We start from the raw sequence: 23,644 nt of genomic DNA, 5'->3' as shown, positions 1-23,644 counted from the left end.
TAAGAGGGGTGCCCCAATACTTTTGATATAGTATACTAGATAATTAACACAGTGAATGGAATGGTAATTCGTGCATATCAAAGATCTTTGTAAACCACATTTGAGTGGGTTGACTTGAGGGTACCAAGCAGTTACAAAAAGCCTGAAATTTACAATTTCAGTTTCCAGCCCTTCCGGGTTAAGTATTTACATATTATGTATTGCTTGCTTATCCTTATGTCATAGCCTCACACATAGTCACACTTTATTTTTCTTATTGCAGATCTAAAATCATGAATCCTGTTTATAGCCCTGGATCTTCTGGGGTTCCATATGCAAATGCCAAAGGTATTGGTTACGCTGGTGAGTCTTTACACGTTGAAATTTGGGTTTCTCCAACAAAAGAATACAGTGACGTATATCGCAATGTGGGCTAGTATTTATTAGGCATGTGGTTTCTAACTTAAGTTCCCTTTTAATAAGCTTCCTGCAGATATGGAGGGTGATATGGAGTAACTTCCCCTGCTTAAAGACCACACTGAAATGTTTTTTTGTACAACTGAATCCTTTTCTACACAGGATTATAATAGTCAGTGTGTAACTGTCCAGGCTATTAAGACTGAGCCATTCTGTTATTACAGGAAGTATGATGAGTCAAGGTGTTTGAATGCCTTCTAGCTGTGGTATATTAGCCCAATCTACTAGACAAATTACTAGTAGACTTGTGCATTCGTCTTCGGGCGAACATGAAAACGAGCACGAAGAGGCCGTTTTTTTGTTCGTTCCGAAGGAACGTAGAACAGAATACAGTGCCGGCAAACCGTAGGCGAAGACGAAGACTCACAATCACGAAGAATCGAAGATTCTTCGTGATCGTCTTCGTTTTTGCCGCGCAACCGCCAAAATTTCAAACAGGAGTGAGCTGATCCTCGTCTGTCCAATCAGCTCACTCTTGTGACGTAACGCTAAGGGTCTCGTCCAATGCCTGTGCTGCTGTTTTTTGAATTCTGAAGGCGCCTTTATAAGACCAGAGCTTGCCTGAGAGATCCATTCATTTTTTGCTGTGACTGCTTTGGCAACACTGCTGTGCTGCATCCGAGCGTTACAGAGAGAGATTGTTCTGTTCTGTGTGAGACTGGTAAGCCTTAGCCTGCCATTTCTCACTGTGTACTTCATCCTCACTTCAGTGCTACTTAATTAATATATTTAATAATAATAATTTGATTAATTTAATTTTTTTAAAATTAATTTGTCATCAACTTTAGTGTAAGTGCTGTTGAGTTGACAGTGCACCCAGTGCCTCAGTGGCACTGGGGTGCCCTTGCCCTGGGCTGGCACTAGTGCCTATTGCCTGTCCTGCTTAAATAAATTAAATAGAATTTATAAATTACAATTTAATAGAATCTATAATTTAATAGTTCATTATAATATTATATATATATATATATATATATATTTGTCAGTCATATATATATATATACTATAGTATACTAGTGTAGAGTGTACTGTAGACATTCATCTACTAGTGTCTAATTTAAAATCAGTAATATTAATTAATATAATTAATAATTGAATTCATTATAAAATTATATATATATTTGTCAGTTATAGTTAGTAATAGTATACTAGTGTAGAGTGTACTGTAGACATTCAGAACATCTACTAGTGTCTAATCTAAAATCAGTAATATCAATAATTCTCTAATTCTTTCTTATCTTAATAGTTAATTAAATTAGCTATAAATAAAAGTAATAATATTAATTAATTACTACTAGCGTATAGTTCAGCTAATCTTATTAGTACTGGTGCTGCAGCTCTATAGTTTGTGCTTTGTTTTAGCAACAGTAAGAGACCAAGTCAATTTTTCTTAATTAATCTTTCATTTTATTTCATTTGTTTTGCTCACCTCAGTCCATCAGTGAAGTGAACTTGTTGGGCTAGTGAGTGCAGCCGCATAAGTGCTGTGTTTTTTTTTGATCAGCAAGCAGTGACGTTAACTGTTTTGCAAAGATTTTCTCATTTATTTTACATTTTATTTCAATTTTATTAAAAGTACCCTTAGTGTTTTGCTCACCTCAGTCCATCAGTGAAGTGAACTTGTTGGGCTAGTGAGTGCAGCAAGCAGTGAAGATAACTGTTTTGCTGTGACATTTTATTTTATTTCTAATTCTTTTCAAGAAAAATTGACTGTGACGAGCTGTACTAAGCAAAGCTTCAAGCTACTAGCTGTAGTACTAAAATAATTCTAATCTTCTTTAATCTTAATCTATAATATATTATAAATAATAATATTCTAATTCATAATCTATAATATAAGTAATTCTAATTCTAAATTCTAATTCATAATCTATATTCTTCTATCTATAATACATAATATATAAGTAAATTAGTTCTAATCTATTAATATTATATAACTTAATATTAATTAATAAATCATATACTGAATCTGATTTAACCTCACTTTAGCTTAGTGGGTTTGAGAGCGTCTGCCTAGAGGTAGACTTATAGTAAGGAAATATAGCTTTAGGCTAGCATAGTGGTAGGCTAAGCTCTTAGGCCCGTGTAAATTCAAATTAAAAATAAAATACTGCTAGTTATTAAATAGTTAATCTTGAGTTAATAATTTCAATAACTTTAGGATTTTGGCAGATTGCACACAGCACAGTGCAGTAGTGCATAGTTTTACTTTTTAAGCAGTAGCACTGAAGAGAACTTCCTCTAATTTTTTTGTCTAATTCGTTTTTCCTTTTTTTTATTTTTATTTTGTTATTTTTTTTTTTATAGTTTTTTAAACACTACACTACACTACACTACACTACACTACACACACAACACAAAATTTGAAATGGATCCTCCTTTTGGGACTAAGGAGGGACAAGCTCCATCTACCACCACCACCACCACCACCACCAGCACCACCACCAGCACCACCACCAGCTCTAAGATGCAGCCTTTGCGTCAGTCTAGTCGGCCAAGTAGGCCAAGCTCTCGCTTATCATTTGGGGAAGCATTGCTTGAAGGATCATCAAGTAAAGGAAAGGCACCAAAAGCAGGCAGTAGTAGTGCGGCTAGGCCCACAAGCTCTATGGTTTTTTACGGAAAGCCTAAAGCACCAGAAGCACGTTCAAAGTTAAAGGGTAGCACAAGTAGTACCAGCCCAGTGACTAAAAAAGTGCCTTTTGCCCCAAGCAGCATCTTCCCCATCCACCAGCAGCATGCAAGGTACCAAGCAGAGCCAAATTAGCAGCAAGACTCAGAGGGGTCCCAAACCAAAGCGATCTCATTCCTTTGTAGGGAAAACCACCACCACCACCACCCCCGCCTCTACCACCACTAGTGCTGCGCCTACTGTTCCCACTGGTACCGCCACGCCATGTCCTCCTAGTACCTCTAGCAAGCCACCAAGTCCTTACAAAATTTTTGTAAAGACAGTTAGAGAGAGGGCTACACATAGTGGAACTCCACCTAGCGAGGTAGCAGAGGAGCCTGAGACTGAGAGGCCAAGTGCAGTCTATTCTTCCTGCTCGCACTACTACTAGTCACGAGTCTCACGACGATATCAGTCTTAGCTCCAGCCTAGCAGGAATTCCATTCGATCTGGCTAATGAAGAGCTAGACTATGAGCCAGAGGAAGTAGAGGAGATGAGTGGTCAGGAATCAGATTCCTCAGGGAGCAGTGTCCAAATGACTAGTGCACAATTTTCCCCTGAGCCTCCACCTTCTCCGCTACGATCATCACCATCACCACCACCAGCAGCAGCAGCAAAACCTAGCAAATCTAAAGCAATTAGCAGTCCCACTATGGCCAGTACTGTTACCACCAGTCCCACCACCACTAGTTCTGCCTCTGTTCATCCACCCCGAGCAGTAAGAGCAGCACCCAAGGCACACTCCAAGGCTATGCGCGCCCCAATTTGGGAGCACTTTGAAAATGTTGAAGAAGGGCGCTATGGAAAGTGCAAACATTGTGGGAAGCTAATAAGCAGAGGGAAAGTGTCTGGCCATTTTACCAGTGCTAGCATGAAGCATCACCTCAGCACTCAACACAACGCTGTGCTATTGGGGAAAGATGCAGAGGTAAAACTTAGTGCAGGCAGCATAGCTGGTGGCCGTGGAAAAACCCCAACAGCTTCTTCTTCTGAGCCAATAGCAGCAGCAGCAGCAGCAGCAGCAACTAGTGCTGGCAGCCAGAGACCAAGGCAGGTTGGAGCACTGCATGCCCAGCCCACCCTGGAAGAATTTGGGGCGTTCCACTCCAAGAGAACGATGCCCAAACAGCAGGCCAATAAAGTAACGCGACTTATTGGTCAGTTCATTGCTGTTGGAGGGGCATCCTTCTCCATGATTGAAGGGGAGCCTTTCAAACAATTGATGGCGGCTGTGGCTCCACAATACACAGTTCCGTCACGTTCCACTTTCAGCAGGAACATTGTCCCCTCGCTGTATCGGTCCTGTGTTGCAGCAGTGAAAGAGGAGCTTTCCAAGGCTGCTGGTCAGTGTGTTCATTTCACTACAGATTTGTGGAGTGCACCTAGCGCCCAGCATGCCTTTCTTTCTTTGACAGCACACTGGTGGCAGCCCGGTGTGTCTAAGGAAGTTGCTGCAGCAGGCTACCGATCATTCCTTCTCCATGCTGAAGTGATGGATGAAAAGCACACTTCCCAAAATATTCTGCATGCGATTAGGAAAATGTTTAGCCTTTGGGTGGGAGCAGAGGCGGGCACCAATGTTGAAGTTGGTTTTGTGGTAACTGACGGAGGTGCCAATATGGTGAAAGCGCTGCGAGATGGTCATATTGTTGGTGTGCGCTGTGCAGCCCACATCATCCATCTTGTAGTGAAGGCAGCAATGTCAGAAGGAACTAATGTGGCAGCAGTAGTTCTGTCCCGCTGCAGAAAGATCGCTGGGCACTTTCACCATAGTGTTAAGGCTAGCCAACTTTTGAGGGAAGAGCAAGAGAGGTCAGGTCTTCCCGTACACTGCCTACGTCAGGATGTCAGTACACGGTGGAACTCCACGTTAGACATGCTAGAGAGGATTTTGGAGCAGCAGAGGGCAATCCATAATCTTGCCTCAGAGCACAATATTGGGATTACCTCTCCATTGAATAGGGAGGATTGGACAGTGATCGCCCAGCTAGTGGCAGTCCTTAAACCATTCAGGGATGCCACAGAAAATTTAAGCTCAAACACTGCCAGTCTGGCCCAGGTAATCCCAGTGTTCTCCCATCTAGGCAGCAAGATGGATGTGTTCCTTGGAAACCGTGAGGCTGTTCAAGGTGGCACTCTACATCCTGACGTAGCAGCCATAGTCAGGAAGCTGAAGGATCTGCTAAAAGTACACCTTCGCAAGCGAATGGAAGAGAGTCCCGAAATGATGCTAGCGTGCCTTTGTGATCCAAGAATTAAGGGAAAGCTAGCTTTGAAATTCAATGTTCTCAGTAGCTACCGGGAGCAATTGGTCAACAAGGTGCGTGACTGGCAGCGTAAAATGGGAATGCTGTCCGAGGAGGGTGAGGTGCAGGAGGAGGAAGAGATGATGTGGTCTGCTACCCCTAGCAGCAGCATCAGCAGCAGTGCCACAAGCAGCACAACACAGCTGAGTGGAGCAGCTGCGTTTTGGGAAGAGGCACTTGGCAGTATAGTTGGACCATCTGACAGAGCTAGCAGCAGAAAGGAGAGTAGTGCTGCTGAAATGGTCAAACTTTACCTCTGTGAAGTTCCTTCTGCTCCTAATGTTGATCCTCTTAGCTACTGGGATGAAAAGAAGAGTGTGTGGCCTGCACTCTCATGGGTTGCGCAGCAGCTTCTATCATGTCCGCCAACCACTGTTCAAAGTGAGCGCGTGTTTTCTATGACTGGAAACATACTGAGTCCACAGCGCTCACGCATGGCACCTCATCTGATGGAGCAGATTGCCTTTCTTAAATTCAATCTGCCCAAATTGGGTTACCCAGCTCTTAGCTTGGAAAGTTAAATTTTTTCTCTCTAATGTTTAAGGTAGTTTCTCCCCCTGGTTGCACTTGCTGCGGTGTGGCAATGCCTGCTACCTCCGCTGGTGTAGCCAATTTACGCTAGGGCCTAGTGTCTGAGCTCTGTAAGTCCGCTCCCAAACGCCTAGGACTGACAGTCTTTGGATGCTTTGCCCTGGGGTGAAACAGGTGAGTGGGTCGTCAATTGCCCACTCATTCACCTTTTTCCGTTTCCAACGCTGCTGCTGGTGGTGGTGCCAGTATCTTTTGCCAGTTCGCTTCCTGGCTGAAATCATGCCTCAGATGTCCCTAATGGAAAGGGTAGTTTCTCCCCCCTGGTTGCACTTGCTGCGGTGTGGCAACGCCTGCTACCTCCGCCGGTGTAGCTAGCTTATGCTAGGGCCTTGTGTCTGAGTTCTGTAGGTCTGCTCCCAAACGCCAAGGACTGACAGTGCTTGGATGCTTTGCCCTGGGGTGAAACAGGTGAGCGGGTCGTCAATTGCCCACTCATTCGCCTTTCCCAATTCTGCTGGTGGTGGTGCCAGTGTCTCTCTTCAATGCCAGTTCGCTTCCTGGCTAGTGTCATGCCTCGAATGTCCCTGATGGTAAGGGTAGTTTCTCCCCCCTGGTTGCACTTGCTGCGGTGTGGCAACGCCTGCTACCTCCGCCGGTGTAGCCAGCTTACGCTAGGGCCTTGTGTCTGAGTTCTGTAGGTCTGCTCCCAAACGCCAAGGACTGACAGTGCTTGGATGCTTTGCCCTGGGGTGAAACAGGTGAGCGGGTCGTCAATTGCCCACTCATTCGCCTTTCCCAATTCTGCTGCTGCTGGTGGTGGTGCCAGTGTCTCTCTTCAATGCCAGTTCGCTTCCTGGCTAGTGTCATGCCTCGAATGTCCCTGATGGTAAGGGTAGTTTCTCCCCCCTGGTTGCACTTGTTGCGGTGTGGCAACGCCTGCTACCTCCGCCGGTGTAGCCAGCTTACGCTAGGGCCTTGTGTCTGAGTTCTGGAAGTCCGCTCCCAAACGCCAAGGACTGACAGTTTTTGGATGCTTTGCCCTGGGGTGAAACAGGTGAGCGGGTCGTCAATTGCCCACTCATTCGCCTTTTCCAATGCTGCTGCTGCTGCTGCTGGTGGTGGTGCCAGTGTCTCTTCTCTGCCAGTTCGCTTCCTGGCTAGTGTCATGCCTCAAATGTCCCTTATGGTAAGGGCAGTTTCTCCCCCCTGGCTGCCTCTGTCTGCGGTGTGGCAACGCCTGCTACCTCCGCCGGAGTGGCCAGCTTACGCTAGGGCCTTGTGTCTGAGCTCTGGAAGTCTGCTGCCAAGCGTCTAAGACTGACAGTGTTTGGGTGCTTTGCCCTGGGGTGAAACAGGTGAGCGGGTCGCCAATTGCCCACTCATTTGCCTTTCCCATTTCCTTTTCCATTTCATTATTTTCCTTCTGATACACAACCAACCAAACATAACACACACAATAACACATATAACACATATAACACACAGTGACATCACACATAACACACATACACACACACTTACAATGCACAAAACACAAGGACCTTTTCCTTGTTATTTGCCCTGGCCTTCACTCACTAATAGCATTACATTAACACTATAACTCACACTTCACCCTATAACATTTTTCCATCCACATACCTGCCAACAGACCCAACTTTTTCAGGGACAGTCCTGCTTTTTTCCAGTCCTGTCCCATCTAATTTAGCTAAACTAGGTATGCAAAATGCAAATACACATAGGTAGTTATAGCTCGGTAGGTAACGCTACTATAAACATTTAATAAATATAATCAAGTACTAAATAATAAATCTAACTTTAAAATACATTTAAATAAACCCCTATTTTTTTTTAAAAAAAAAACATTAAAATTAAATTATTATTATTTAGACATAATCCATCTTTAACCAAACCAGTGCACTGCTACTAATCTTAAACATAACCGTACATTAACCCTAAGCTATTTTTTAGTTCTTGTCCAACATTTTTCCATCAGCATACCTGCCAACACACCCAAGATTTTGGTGGACAGTCCTGCTATTTTCCAGTCCTGTCCAATAAGTAAGTTGGGTTGTTGCAAAGTATGCCATTGTAAATAGGTAGCAAATGTTAGGCATGTAAAGTGGTCCAAAATCAATTTAAAAATGTAAAATATTCCCTATTCTTTTATTAAACATCTATGGACAGTACACCTCGGTATGTGTGTGCAACTCTATTGGTCGTTTCGGCAGGGGGCTCGCCTGCCATCAACGAATGAAGTGCATTCTGCAGTTCTGCAATTCACTCGTTGATGCCAGACCAGCCCCCTGCCGAAACGACCAATAGAGCTGCACACACGTACCTTCACGGCAGCTGCTGCTGCTGTGATGTGTTATTAACCCCGTATTAACCCCTGCTAGGCAACCAGGAGGAAAACGAAGATTAAACGAGCACGAAGAATGTCCGCGAATATTCGCCCGAAGAGAAGACAGGAACGGGCGAATATTCGCGGAATATGAAGATTTTTTTTTCCCCGAAGACGAGCACGAAGACGAACACGAAGAGCCCCCTGGTGCCCAAGTCTAATTACTAGTATGTAGCTATATGAAAACATGTAAAAAATAAAAATTTTTACATAGAAAAACAAAATGGCGCACAATCTTTTTTTCTGAACACTTAATATTAATCTGAAACTAATAATAAAAAACGTGATTTCTCAAATCTCTAAAATAACATGCTATCGCATTTTTCGCTCTAGTATGGCATGCATCTTCATTTTTCAGGGTCTGCTGTTATGGAGAATAGGACTATATTTGTGTGTTCAGCTCAGGGATGTGTAGGGTTATTGTCCTTTATTTCTGTGTGTTTTTATGTTCTCTTATTTTCATTAAACAGGTTTTCCAGTGGGGTATGCTGCCGCTGCTCCTGCTTATTCTCCCAATATGTATGCTGGAGCAAATCCTGCCTTTCAACCAGGTAACTGAAATGGTTTGCTTGTATAATTTCTGTTCACCCAACCAGTAAAGGGCTTTTGCACAAGATTAAACCATTGCTTTTTCATCTCGTTGTGACATATCCACTTATGTATAATTGTGAATCCGTGTAGATGAAGCCTTTGGGAAAAGTCCTCAGATGAATATGGCTTTTACTATGTGATTTAGTTTACCATTGCATTTTTTTACTGAAAGAATAGATGTTTCATGTTGCGCTCAGGGTGGAGTTTCATCAAACTAAAAAATTTGATGAACTGAAGTGACCAAATGTTCGCATGCTCAAGGGCTAAGTAACATATAAGTGCAATTTGCCAGATAAGTGTTCCATTTTGACACATCTTTGGGTTAGTGAATCTCTACCTAAACATGCAGGGATATTCTCAGAATTTAATATATTAGAATGTTGCTTTCTTCAGGAGATGGCAAGGGTTTGCAGTGTACATTGTTTTGTGTCTGTGCGCATCTTTTTTTTTTTCCTTCTTTCCTTTCCATGACACCATTGCAAAGCACAGACAGAACCATTGTCATTACAATATTATACTGTACAGTTTATTGTGATAGAAAAAAGGCATAGTATCACAGTAAGGGATAAAAAAACAGGTGTGCTTCCTTTATATTAAAGGGAATTACATGTGCCTAGATAAAGATAAATGTCATACTGAAAAGGACTGCTGTTTAAGACACGTTACAAACCCTTATCCTGGTTTCATTAAAAAAAAAAAAAAATTAACGTGCATCAATACTTTTCTGATTTAAGACTTAATCGCATGGTCTGACGTCCCATATTGTTTGAAACGTTATGTAGTATACTTGTTGGCTGTGTTTGTCGATTCCTTTCTGAATAGTATTCTTAAGAGATGTGTGTTTTTTGTGCATGGATAAATGCTTTATTTAGGATGCTTAGCTGTAGTGGGTGGCATTCATACCACAGTATATTTTCTCTGTAACCAACCTATATATGACTCTCCAAAAACTAAAAGCAACCAGGTCCTGATAGCGAGGAAAAGTCTGCATGTGGCACCAATCAAGGAAATTGGGAAAATGATATACCACTTACTGTTATACTCGCCCATCCTAGATATGGGTTATGTTGTGAACAAATTCTATTTTGAATTGTTTAAAATATGTATTTTGCCATGATTCCTAATAGAGGTGTGTGTGTGTGTGTATACCACAAAATTTGCTCACTTTGGGATAGGTGTGGATTTGAGCAGAAGGTATTAGTATCAAATGACTGCCTTATATCACTAATCTAACACAACATAGTTTCCCCCTTATATCCCTGAGTGCCAAGCCACTGGTGCCCCTAATTTGTGGTTTGCAGCTATGATGAACGTCATTATTCAGGCTGAGGGTCGGGGTTCATCACAATAGCTAGTCGTATGTACAAGAAAGTACACCCTCCTTGAATTCTATGGTTTTACACATCAGGACATAAAAATCACCTGTTCCTAAGCACGTCAAATTAAGAAAATACAACCTCAAATAAACACATGACATATCACACTGATTTACTCAACAAAAATAAAGCCAAAATGAAGAGGCCATAGGAATTAAGATCCTAAGTAGCAGACAGGTGCTGCTAATCAAATGCACTTTAATTGATCATCAGCAGGTGTGACCTCTATAGAAGCCAGTTTGCTGTTCTGGAGCGTTCAGGTGTGTGAACACAATGCCAAGGAGGAAAGACAGCAGCAATGATCCTAGAGAAGCAGTTGTTGCTGCCCACCAATCTGGGAAGGGATATTGGATCATTTCCAAAAAATTTAAAGTCGATCATTCTACAGTGAGAGACTATTCAAAAGTGGAAAACATTCAAAACGTTTGCAAATTCACCCCAAGGTCAGACCGTACAATGCTCAGAGAAATTGCAAAACACCCCCAAGAGTTACATCTCAGATTCTACAGGCCTCGGTTCATGACAGTATAATTAGAAAGATTGAACAAGTATGGTTTGCCAGGAGAAAGCCTCTTCTCTCCAAAACATGACAGTGCGACTTAGGTTTGCAAAGTTACATATGAACAAACCACAAGCCTTCTAGAATAATGTCCTTTGGACAGACAAGAGCAAAGTGGAGATGTTTGGCTGTAATGCGCAGCGCCACCACGTTTGCCGAAAAACAAACCGTATATCAGCACAAACACCTCGTACCAACTGTCAAGCACAGTGGGGGAGGGGTCATGATTTGGGCTTGTTTTGTAGCCACAGGACCTGGGAACCTTGCAGTCATTGAAGGGACCATGAACTCCTCTGTATACCAATTTTTTTCTAGAGTCAAGTTTGAGGCCATCTGTCCGACCGCTTGGACAAACTGGCTCATGCAACAGGACAATGATCCCCAAGTACACTGGCAAATATACAACAGAATGACCAAAAAAATCAAGGTGTTGGAATGACCCAATGTCCGGACTTCAACCTGTTTGAAATGCTGTGCATAAACAAAGGCCTGCAAACTTCAGGGAACGGAATCAATGTTGTAAAGAGTGGTGAAAATTCCTCCAACTGTGTAAGAGACTGATAGACGATTATTTCAAATTATTGCTGCTAAAGGTGGTTCTACAAGCTTTAAAATAATATATGTATTTCGTTTTTCACACATGGCTTCTCCATTTTGGCTCTATTTTTGTTAAATCATGTGTCCATCTGAGGTTGTATTTAACAAACTTTTAGACCTGTTAAGGAACAGATCATTGTGCCCTGACATGTAAAACCATCAACTTCAAAGATGGTTATATCATTGTTTTGTTACAATTATTTAGCCAGGCTCGACTAATACGTGATGGAATCTGCAACGTCACAATGTGACTTCTACATGTTGTCCTTTCACTTCCCCATTCATTATGAAGGGTCAATGCTGCCATAATTCTACTGCCAGAAGTGCTGCACTGTCCCTGCTTTATAAATATAATGTGGGGGAGTCTATACATTATGTAGGACCAGACAAGTCCTGCCTCTGATGTATGGTGAAGTCAAGGTGCTGGAACACATTCCTCTGGAGGACTCTCTTAAGCAAAAAACAAAACGCTGACTGTTTGATGCCGTTAATGAAGTCCAGTGAAACCTTACAGAACCTGAACACATGCAAATGACTATGTAAACGTTAGAACTGCTTAAAAAAAAAAAAATATAGCAAAATGTTCGAAAACATTTAATCTGATGCCAGTAATAAATTGGGTGTTCTCCTTAAAGAAGCAGGTTAGGGCTTTGAGTAGATCACTACTTGTTTCGTTTGATTAAACTCGCACAGTATGTTTCTTTCATTAATGCCTGGCAAAAACTGGGTTGAATGAAAAACCAATTGATTTGTGATTCTCTAACATTCTCATCAAACAGTTATTGGGTTGTAACTTCCCTTGTAGAAGATGTAGTGAACATGGTATATACAAATTACAAGGCTCCAGTGCCAATTCTGAAAATATTGGCTGTGAACGTGAGAAAAAAAAAAAAAATAAAGGGGGGGGATATTTGGCCATTTAATATGAATTAACTAAAATTCCACTTTTGTTTTCAGAGGTAGAACATCCATATGTGTCTTCGGGGGTGCAAATGTTCATGTTCGGGCACACGTTCTCTGCTGCGAGAAACGGTGCAATTAATTCAGGTACCTGCTTTGCTTTACTTTAACTTTGTTCAGCTTTCTCTTCTCTTCCTTTAAATATTAAAAGCAAAATAAGTACCTGAGTGCTTTTTTCACTTCTTACATACTATTTATATAGAGTTATACCAATGTTTTCATTAGGGCCTTATTTTTTGGAGGGGGGTTGGGTAGCAATTATCTATAGACCGTATGCATCTCAAAGGTATGCGTTACATGCCATATGGGAAAAAGTATCATCCTTAAGTCTTTATATCGTTGTTAACCTCAACTAAAGCACAAACTGCAAGCGTTTGAGAACTATGCATGGTTTGCTGCAAGCTTTGCCCTTTTATGCTGAAGAAACACCTCTTGTGGTGTATCGTTAACATGTGGAGTACGAATGTTGACCTCGACCTCGCTTCAGCTGCACAATGGTGATGTTTTTTGGGAATGCTGATCGCATGAGATGTATTGCCTTTCCAAAACAAAACCTCTGCCTAGCAATCTTGATTTTACAGCTTCGGGTAAGAGGTTTGAATGTCTCTTTGGTGATCAGATTGTCCTGTGGACTACAAAAAGCACCAGAGAGCATTAGATGGCAAATTCAATGTGTTCATACATGACAACTCCAGATGTTTCTTTTCTGTTTATGCTGCTTAGTAAGTGTGATCTTCTGATGAATCTGTTGCTCTGTGTATTATACCAGCATTTGTTTTCCTCTGCTATGCCCAACATATGATTTAAAGGGTAATTGTCACATCTGAAAATACATATATAAATTCCTGCACTGGGAGCCACTTGTCGCTTGTGTTGCTGTGTGTGTGTGTGTTTTTCCCAGCTTTAATATCTTCCAAATGTAATTCACCTTTATTTCATGTGATCTTACTAAAGATTACTTTGGAGCCTATTGTCAGCCCAAGTTGGTGCAACACACTTCCTGACTTCTACGAAAGTTGGTTTGGTAGATTGTGGATGTACACTAGAGATTGTTTACTTTAATTTCGGGGGGGAAAAAAACATTGTTTTGCCACAAAAAGTTAATTTGGCTTTTTCTTTATATGGGATACACTTTGTTTGTGCTGGAACATCTCCTCCTCCATCTAATTATTCCACTCCATGCTAGTAACCACAGTAATTTTATGTGCCTTTCATCCGCATTTGTGGCTGAAGTTTCATGGTGCATATATTTTTTTTATTTATGGTCTCTCTATAATTTTTACAAAGAATATTAAAATGTACATGAAAAAGCTCTTTATGGTTCCTCTGGCTATTTTATATTTTTCAGGCTACACTACAGGTACACCATACAAAGTGTCATGTTCTCCCTCAAGTGGTGCTGTGCCACCATATTCCTCTTCTCCAAATCCTTACCAGACAGCTGTATATCCTGTAAGAAGTGCCTATCCGCAGCAAAACCCATACGCACAGGTAACAATTATTGTCTCGTATTATTGTCTGTCTATATCAAACCAAAAATAATATCCCATAAAAAACAATGCAATCCGTTGCATCAGGAAAGGTAATTTGTTTCTTTGAAAGTTTGCCCCATATCTAGATTGCCATATTCTGTAACTTTATCTCGCTCTTCCTTTAGCTAGACAAGTACAATCTCGCTCAATTACCTTTTTTTTTTTTTTTTTCTTTTTTAAATTTATTGAATAACATCAGGTATTGAGATGCAAAACTATGTTCTCTTTAAATTTGCCCTATTTTGTTTAACTTCATTTTGTTGCGTTAATGTTCGTCTCATTAACTATACAAAATGTATAGTTAATTTTTTTTTTATTCTTACCATCTTATTTTATACCATTAAATGTGCTTTTCCACAGACAAAAATATAAATTACACTCCTTAGTAAGTTAAAAGCTCCCTTGTTTTCCCTCTGACAATTTAATGAATAAAATGCAAACTTAAAATGCTTTTACAACAAACTACATCAGTGCATGCTCTGTATCACATTTCAAGTTTCTGCCAAAAATATGAGGCAATTTTTTTGTAATGATTTTAAAAAACATTCCTGGCAAATACATGGTATTCAACAGTACTAGGAATGTTTGTAATAATCCATTTACTGATAGGTGTTAAATTCTACAGACTAGGTGGAACAGCACAGTTAATCAGCGCAATGTGCATGTTTTCCTCTTACAGCAAGGAGCATACTATGCACAGCCTTTGTATGCTGCCCCTCCACATGTAATCCATCACACTACCGTCGTGCAACCAAATGGAATGCCAGCCACAATGTATCCTGCCCCCATTCAACCTCCCAGGGGTAATGGCATGGCTATGGGAATGGTAGCTGGAACCACAATGGCCATGTCAGCAGGTAGATGCTTTCTTCTTTCTCTTCTAATAACTTCACTAATAACCAATCTTGAAACCTTTTTCTACTTGACATTTAAGTGTAGTCTGTATGTTACATGTAATTTTGACAATTAAATGCAAAATATTGTTTGGAATTAACATCCATCCACAGTGCAAAAGCTTCTGATGAATTCAAATATTTCTTCCAAAAGTAACATAATTAACCAAAAAATGTGTTGTGGTCAACTTTTAAATTTATGCTAAAAGCTGTTTTGAATGTAAAGTGAATCTTTTCTAGATTGTCATATAGATAATTTTACAAAAGCTGTCTTTCCCTTCTAGGTACTTTGTTGACAACCCATTCACCAACTCCGGTAGCTCCTCATCAAGTCACTATGCCAACCTATCGGCCCCCAGGAACCCCTACCTATAGTTATGCTCCTCCACAGTGGTGATCCACTACCAGTGTAAGTGATCATGGGCATTAAAACTGGCATGCTGTGCTTTGTCAGAAAACTTTAAAATAGGTTGCTTGTTAAGATGTAAGTGTATATGTGTTTTTGGAATAATCAAGTGCTGCTGTTTTTCCATAATGTTAACCATTCGTGCTTCAGCCTTTTTTGTCTCTGAATTAAATATATACTTTCTAGAAATTTAGTCCCATAAACACCACTTTTCTGTCCCTTCTGAGTTTGGCAGTTGTATGGAAAAAGCAATGCATACACTGGCCTCTTTGCAGCTACACTTAAGTTTTTTTGCTAATTTCAATATTTTTGGATAGAATGTTTTTAACTGTACCTCTTGGTGGGAAATGGGCTCTGAAGATCTATTTCCTATCTGGTTATTTTGATCTCGTATCTGATTGCCATGGCTGTTTGGAAGGCATACATTCCCCGTACCTCCTTGTTATGGTATTCTTTATTCCTGTCCTGTGTATCCATAAAAGCAAAGTTGCCCTCATTGCAATAGTCACAGTGGACAGAGTTGCTAGTGACTGATCTGACAAAAGGTCCAATCCTCCAGACTTTTTCTGGAACAGCATCTGACATACATTTTTTTTTTTGTAACTTAAGATCTCATCTTTGGTCACAATGCATCTTGAATTAGGAGCCACCACTCTGTCATATGTGTTCTTTTCACTAGGATAAGGTGGTTTGGTAAGCATGACCAGTCTATAAGCCGTTTTATGGAATCTTAAAAAACCCACTCTGCCCACTCTGTTCTGAGCCTTTAAACTGCTGTGTAGTCTCCGCTGTGATGCCATAAAAATCATGCTTTGTTCTTGTTTAGGTTTGAAGATGGAAGATATGCAAGAACGTAACAGGCTTAATAGATGGTGCAGAAGCTTTCATGCCTCCAGCAAGAAGCTTCTTCCTTCTGAAGTATCTCAACACTTTGCCTAACACTAATTCAGGATCTGAAGATTTCCATTACTGCATATCTTAACATCTTTGAACTCTAGTGGTTGTCTTAAAATGAAAATCCTGTTTTTGTGGACAGTCTTGCATTTTTTTTAGCTAATTATAATAACAAAAAGGGAGTACCTATAAAGTCGTTTCAATTCATAACTAGTTGAATGCATGTTAAAACACAGAAACAAAGCTTGCACAGTTCATTGCACTGACATGCAAAAATAAAAAAAAATCATATGCAAAAACCAAAAGGGGCCGCCGAAAAAGTATCGGGACCTTGTGTTGCTGTGGTATACATGCAAGGTCATCTGTTAAGACTAATCATCTTAGAGTGCACTTCATGAGTGAAGATTGCTAACCGTGCCATGTTTTAAAATCCAAATGGTGGAATACGGATCGCACCCTACCTTTTGCATTCCATTTAAGTTCTAGTTATCTGCATTATGTTAAAATAGGAGTAGTTTGTCCTTGAAGAAGCATAATTAGCTGTAGATATGCATTTTGCAACTGCAGCAATCCATGCTATATTAGAAATGGCTTGTATGACCGATTATATAATGGGATTGACTCTGCGGTATTTAAAGTTTTAGAATTATAACACCTCTAGCATTCCATACTATGAGAACAGTGCTATATGGGTTTTTTGTGTTTTTTTTTTTTTTATTTCCCACGTACTTAAATTGCTATGGATTTCTATACATCACAAAATGTGAAAAGAAGGGAAAGTGACCAGTTGCATTCTCCCTTTCACTTTATGCGATACAGTGACCACATTGTTACAAGTGTGGGGTTTGTATTTTTGTTTGTATTTTTCAGGCTTTTTTATTTTGCTTTTAATTTGGTTCTTTGTTTTGAAACCGTTGAGCTCATATCTTTTTGTTGCATTCCCACAGAACTCTTCAAAGTCTAACACTTTTCTGTACATTTTTGAGTAATGAAGGATTTTGATACTGTTGTATATCTTTATAAAATGTCATGGAATCGCGTGAATTAATCCTGCAATAAATGATGCAGCATTTAACGGGCAATGGCTTCCATTCGTATTGAACGCTTCACTTTTTTTTTTTTTTTTTTTTTAGGAAAAAGTATGTAACATAGGAATTTTGGTTGTACACATTTATACTTTTTTTTTTTTCTGTCACATCTCACAGTGGAATGTGTTTAGCCTCTCAATCATGCTGCACGTGGATATTGTTACTTTGCAAGCTTACTACTTCTAGATGAATATTCCTCAGCCATTTTCCAACAAAACTAGTGTTTTTAATTGTTAAATTACCATTTGGTCAATCAGACCTGATTATACTGGTCTCATACCCACCATATTAAGGATTCCAATGGCATTTTAATGAATGTACAGCATGTCTGATCCCACCCAACATACATACATAATTGATCTTTCCCCCCCCCCCCCTCCCATTTAATGTCCAAAAGTATTTTCAATAATTACTTCTTGGACACAGCATTATAAGACTGTCATGGGGTTTCCTCAAATCCTGTCCAAGATTTCCTGTTGCCTAATAAATGATGTCTTCTATAGATCCCATTTAATGGGATTCTTAATTGGCTAATGTTGTAGGGCATGTATTGCAGCTAAATGCTTAACTGTCAACCTTTATAAAGGAGCTCCACAAATATTACTTTCTTTATAGATGCACATGTTTGGTTTAATCTGTTAATGTTCATATATAAGATGGACTTCGTAGGCGAACAAAGTGAATAAAACAAGTGTAGCTTTTGAGACAGTCTGTTTGAATTATACTTTAGGCGGATATTTGTATAACTTTGCATGGTGTACTGAAGACACAAACCTCATCACGTGCAGTTGAATATAGGAAACTATAGTGTCTAGGTCTAGAGAGAATGTTTGTTTTTTGCATTCCTCTGAAGTGTCTTGAAAAAGCAATAACTATCTATTTTCCATGAATATGACATGGTATATGTTACAAATATATGCTTTAACAAATGTGCTTGTAGACCTCCAACTATACATTAGCTACTCATATGTGATCTGTCCCATCTTGTGTTTTTCTTAACTTTAAATAAAGGATTGTGCCCTGACACTATTGGGAGGAATTACAAAAATGTACACTACCATTTAGTCTCCTTAGATATAATACTGGAAACAAAAAGAATTCTTGTATATTGTAAATGAGGCATACCTGATGACATATAATATGTGTCAAATAACCTATTTCATTCTCCTGCTTTCTTGTGTCAACAGTAAGAATGACTAGTTTTATTAAAGGGATGTGATTACAAATAATTTTATGAATAAACCTTATTTACCTACTTCAACTTGTATAACTATATAAAAATACTTATTCAACACCATTGCTGCTTTAAAAAAAAAACAATTGCGTTTGGCTTTTGTCAGTTCGCTTCTGCTTTGTTAATGGGAGTCTACCAGGAGTGTAAAATATAAAATGCTCTTTAATGGAGTTTAAACACTTTTTTTTTGGTGTGTATGATAGACGGGTATGAATTTAACAGTATTTTCTTTATGAAATATAAGGTCACTGTGCCTTGTATAACATGGTATATTGGGACATCAGTATTCATTTGGGGTGAGCTTTATGGTTTCCAACAATTGAGATGTACTTTTGTGTAGTTATTAATGTTTAGATAATGACTTTTTGCTGTGTATAGATGGATATGGCCCAAGTAGCAAAGCAGCTTTCCAGCACTTTTTCTGTTTTATTATATGAGGGGCAAAATGACTTTCCTAATAAATTCTGTTGATGCTAATACTTAATATGGCATGATTTATATGTAAATTAGTCATATATATATATATATATATATATATATATATATATATATATATATTCTCCACTATGAAAGACAGTATTTTAACTCGTCTTCATCCCTCCTGTTATCTGTAATAGTTTAATGAGAATAAGAAATAGAAATTAGAGTGGAAAAAAAAATGCGCAATGGTATTTTAAAATATTAATGTAAAAAGTGTTTCAAATCATAATGCTTGGAATATCCAGAGAATGAATTTTAATAGTTCTCATCCATTAAGAATTCATTTTAACAATCTATCCTTCTCTGTTCCCATTTTAAATTTTTTTGTAATGTCTTCCAAAAAGGTAACTTCATAATTTCTAACAAACTACAACAAAATTACATGGATCACAATCCCATGCTGAGTCAGTAACTCAATTATGTATACTTTTTGTAAAATGTGCTTTAGATGAGCTCACATTTAAATTTCTTTGAAAGCACGTTTATTGTAACAAAAAATGTTATGTATTAATACTGTTTTGAATAAAGATTGACTCGTGTTGCTTACCCGTGTCTGTTTCATATTTTTTCCCATCTTGCAGCCTCTTTTTACAGGACATCGCTTTTTCCGTTCTGTGTTGCTCGCATGGCAAACCGTGCAGGCTTGTGGCTGGCTGTGAGGTGCTTGCAGTTCTTTGAAGTAATGCATGACAGTAGAAAATAATTGAAAACTTGTAGCATAATTCTACACTTAATTAAGGGTGGTTGTAGTCTTCAAATCTTTTAGCATGGTTTATTTTTGTAATTGTTTTAAAATTATTCATTTTGCTGTTGGGTAGTTTTTAGATTTGCTGTGGCAAGATTGGCATATATAATCCATTTACTGTACTGATATCTCCATTCTCATCTCACCCTTCAAAAGTCTTCCTTAACCAATTGTAGCCAGTACACTTTACACAGGAAAGAGAACACCCAAATTGTGGCTAAAAGAAGATAGATATGGGGTGGGGGGGAGTTAGAGTTGCACATGATTGACCCCAAGGGTCAAGGTTAACATTGTTGAATGTTGATTTTTCTTTTTTTTTCATGTTTGCTTCAGTTATTGCCTCTTCCCAGTAACTTACCAGAGGATTTTAAGATATATTAAGATGCAACTACAGGTTGTGATTCAATACCAAATGGGATATGGCTGAATACACTCTATGGTTTAAGCCTGTGTAATACCAATTTCCTGTGAATTGTCACTTAAAGGAAAGAAAACTATCAATATACTACAACGGGTAATGTGAATTAAACCCAATAAAACGTAATATTATTGAGCTGATTTAAACAAGTATACCTGGGTGGTTGTATATGAGCGCATGAAAGTAACCATGTATTGAAACAGTCTTAATTAGTAGTAGATTGTAGTTTATTGAAGTCATAGCTAAAAAGTCTGCCCGGTTACTTGTATTTATGATAAAACTAATTATTAGTAAGGAGTGACTAGAATAGTGGTTAGAAATAAAGTAAAACTACCAGTGTAAGAGAGAAGACAGTGACTAGCATAAACAAACATGGAAATGGGGATTTTTGGCATCTCCTACTGCGGAGAAACAAATCGCCTCAGTACTAAAGCTACACAGCTATGACATGCTTTCCACAAGATTGTGGAGTGTTTCTGCAGAAACTCTTGCTCTATCAGCTGAATTGACATTTGTGAGGTCAGGTACTAAAGCTGGATGAGAAGGCCAGGCTCTCAACCTCTATTTCAATTCATCCCAAAGATGTTTGATGGGGTTGAGGTCAGGGCTCTGTGTGGGCCAGTCAAGTTCTTCCACACCAAACTCATCCAACCATGTCTTTGTGGGCTTTGCCTTGTCTACTGGGGCACAGTCATGTTGGAATAGAAAAGGGCCTTCCCCAAACTGTTCCCACAAAGTTGGAAGCATAACGTTGTCCAGAATCGGTAGGATAAATTTAAAAACACAAACTGGTACAACAGGCGAAGAGGGCCCTGCTCTTGCAAGCTTACAATCTAGTCGGTGGTTGAGGGTGAAATGAAAGAGTAGGAGAAGACTGTTTAGATGAAGATGAGTTGGTGAAATCAGGATGGGCTCTCAAGGTTGTTCAGATGGTGTAGACAGGATGCTGGCTGAGAGTGTTAGGGTTAAAGGTTGTACTCTAATGAAAAAAGATGTGGGTTTTAGAGACCTTTTGAAATTTGCATATGAGTGAGAAAATTAGAACAGGATAGGAAATTCCAGAGAAGAGGCGCAGCACGGGAGAAATCATGGATGCGGGAGTGGTTAGGGGTGTGTGGATAGAATGGCAGAGATATAGGCAGGTGCATAGTTGTTAAAGGGCTCTGTAGGTCAGGGGTTTGAATTTGACTCTGGGGTAAAGAGGAGTGGCAGATTAGAATGGTGACAGAGAAAGATTAATCTAGCTGAAGTGTTGAGGACGGATTGGAGCGGGGAAAGGCAGGAGAGAGGCAGTTAGTAGGGAGTTGCAACTAGAAACACGGGCCCAATGTGAAAATTGCCCTGGGGCCCCAACTTCACCAACTAACATGTCCCAGCGTACAACATTTCTCACCCAAAGATTTTAGCACTGCCATCCTAACCTCCAGTTTGCCTGTGCCATCTTTGCCCCAGCTTGTCAGTGCCATCACTGCCCCCCCAACATACACTCCGGCACACATATGTAGACTTACACAAAGTTACACATTCTACACACACTTTTTCTCACACAACTTATACATACATGCTCATGCACTCCATCTACAACACTTACACATAAACATCTATGCTCACACACTCTTACACATACTCATCAATGCTCGAATATACTTATACATAGACATTCATGCTCACATACGGCTAGACACATATGGATAGACCTGCATGCCCATATACACATATTATACATTTTTTATGGCTCTGATTTTTTTTTACTACCACAAGCCAATTTTATTTTAGATTTCAAAGAGCCAACATACAGGTACAAAAAAGAAAACCAAGAGACATAGGATTAATAATATTTAGTGATTACAAACACTGAAAATACACTGTTAGTGTCTCTCTGCAACAGCTGAACTGGATACAGTACCAGCATGCTCCGTGTGAAAAACTGTCAGTACGGCTTCAGACAGTCACTTATGATAAACACAAAAACTACAGACAATTTCAATGGTAGAAAATATGGTACAACCCTTTCTCTGCTGAAAAGAAAAAAATATATATAAAAATACACAAACAAGTTTTTAGGGTGCTGTAGCATCTTTTAGCAGCAGATGAGTCATTTTAAGCACATTGTTTTAAATCCTAATTTAATAAACTTGCATGATTGGCACAATTTTGGATCATATTTTGGCCAAACATGGCTGATCAAAAATATAACAATAAATACTAAATATTTTGCAGTCTTTATGATGGCTGATCATTCCTTGTTGACAAGTTTGTAGATAAAGCATTTGAAATTGACGTATGCATTATGAAGTTGGCCCTGCATAATACATATTTAACTATATGGGGCAAACCCAGGCCTTCCTGCAAGAGAAGTTTGCTGGGTTATACACTTACTTATACAAAATACCGATAAACTCATCTGATACACTGCTTACGTTGTTTGGAACATCGCTACATGTTTTATAAATGTTTGCAAGTCACAAAGATTTGTGAGAAGTTTTTTTTAAGAGCTATTGTCTGATAACACCATAAGATTATTTTCTGAACAATCCTGGGGAAAATTATAATCTGACTTTACAATCCATATAGAATTTCAGTATCTCTTCATATGAGAACAGCTTGCCCTATGTCGCTAATTCAAATGGTTGGTTTCTTTTGGAATGACCAATAATTCTGTCTGTCTCACTTACACCCGCAGTAGATTCGGAAAGCTGTTTGGGTTGAGACTTGGGACGACATGAAGATCCTGCACAGCGGCATCTGAAGAAAGCAAAATCTACTTCTGGATTTATTGAGGACTTCACCTATAAATGTATGCCACAGTAAGAAAACACAATGGCACCTTGACCCTCAGCTAGTTAGTATGTTAAATAATGTACAATTTCTACCATACTCAGTGTCAATTCAATATGAGCTTTTAAAATACTCTATCGGTAAACAAAGTGAAAATTACAGTTCATGACAATAATAAGGGTTAGGCAATCTGTATACCTCCAGGTACACTCATCACCCACATCAACTGATTGATTTATGGATTGATTTAGTGGAAGAACCTTCCAGCAGAACTGGTAGAGGTTAATACAGTGAGGGAATTTAAATATACATAGGATAGTCACAAGGCTGTCTTAAATATAAAACAAGATCCAGGACTTTTTTGCAGTTTTGACAATATGAAAAAATGGGCAGACTAGATGGGCCGCTTGGTTCTTGTTCTGCAGTCCAGTTCTGTGTTTATATGCAGGAGGAGGTCGAGATAGTTCAGTAATAGTCGGAGGCCCATAGGTTTCCCAAATCCTGGCAACAGGGCAAAAACTACGATGACACTTCCCCAGACTGATCACCTGACCACAGCAAAGGCAGCAACAAATATGTCCAAATCTTTAAAAAAAATCAAATAATGTACCAGCCAGAGCCAGGCCGTGCGAGAGAAAAGGCAGGGCTTCCAAGCACTGTATTTTGTGGACTGTGGGTAAAGTGCTTTCTTTGTCCAGGATGCGAGAGTGAAAGACAAAGCTTTCCT

The 23,644-nt window shown here is 39.4% G+C and overlaps 1 protein-coding gene across 2 annotated transcripts; it reads left to right on the top strand.

The window, feature by feature from the left end:
- Positions 1–272: 272 nt before the first annotated feature.
- On the top strand, positions 273–15,271 carry LOC149288240 (myelin-associated neurite-outgrowth inhibitor). Of its 2 annotated transcripts, XM_089492076.1 has the most exons (6): positions 273–342; positions 6,496–6,513; positions 8,837–8,917; positions 13,798–13,940; positions 14,661–14,838; positions 15,159–15,271. In XM_089492076.1, the coding sequence occupies exons 1-6, from the start codon at positions 273–275 to the stop codon at positions 15,269–15,271; spliced, it is 603 nt and encodes a 200-aa protein (XP_089348202.1). The 2 variants fall into 2 exon arrangements, with proteins under 2 accessions (XP_089348202.1, XP_089348203.1); XM_089492077.1 differs by lacking the exon at positions 6,496–6,513.
- Positions 15,272–23,644: the final 8,373 nt, after the last annotated feature.

The sequence above is a fragment of the Sceloporus occidentalis genome, unplaced genomic scaffold, assembly GCF_023333645.1.
Source record: "Sceloporus occidentalis isolate IW3139 unplaced genomic scaffold, rSceOcc1.0.p SCAF_53, whole genome shotgun sequence".
Taxonomy (NCBI): domain Eukaryota; kingdom Metazoa; phylum Chordata; class Lepidosauria; order Squamata; family Phrynosomatidae; genus Sceloporus; species Sceloporus occidentalis.
This window is presented reverse-complemented; position numbering and strand designations above follow the sequence as displayed.

Bases quoted from the DNA above. Each gene is read 5' to 3' on its own strand.
- LOC149288240 (XM_089492076.1), top strand. From the start codon at position 273: ATGAATCCTGTTTATAGCCCTGGATCTTCTGGGGTTCCATATGCAAAT. The intron at 8,918-13,797 runs GTAACTGAAATG...TATATTTTTCAG, and splicing joins AAATCCTGCCTTTCAACCAG to GCTACACTACAGGTACACCA. The intron at 13,941-14,660 runs GTAACAATTATT...TTCCTCTTACAG, and splicing joins AGCAAAACCCATACGCACAG to CAAGGAGCATACTATGCACA.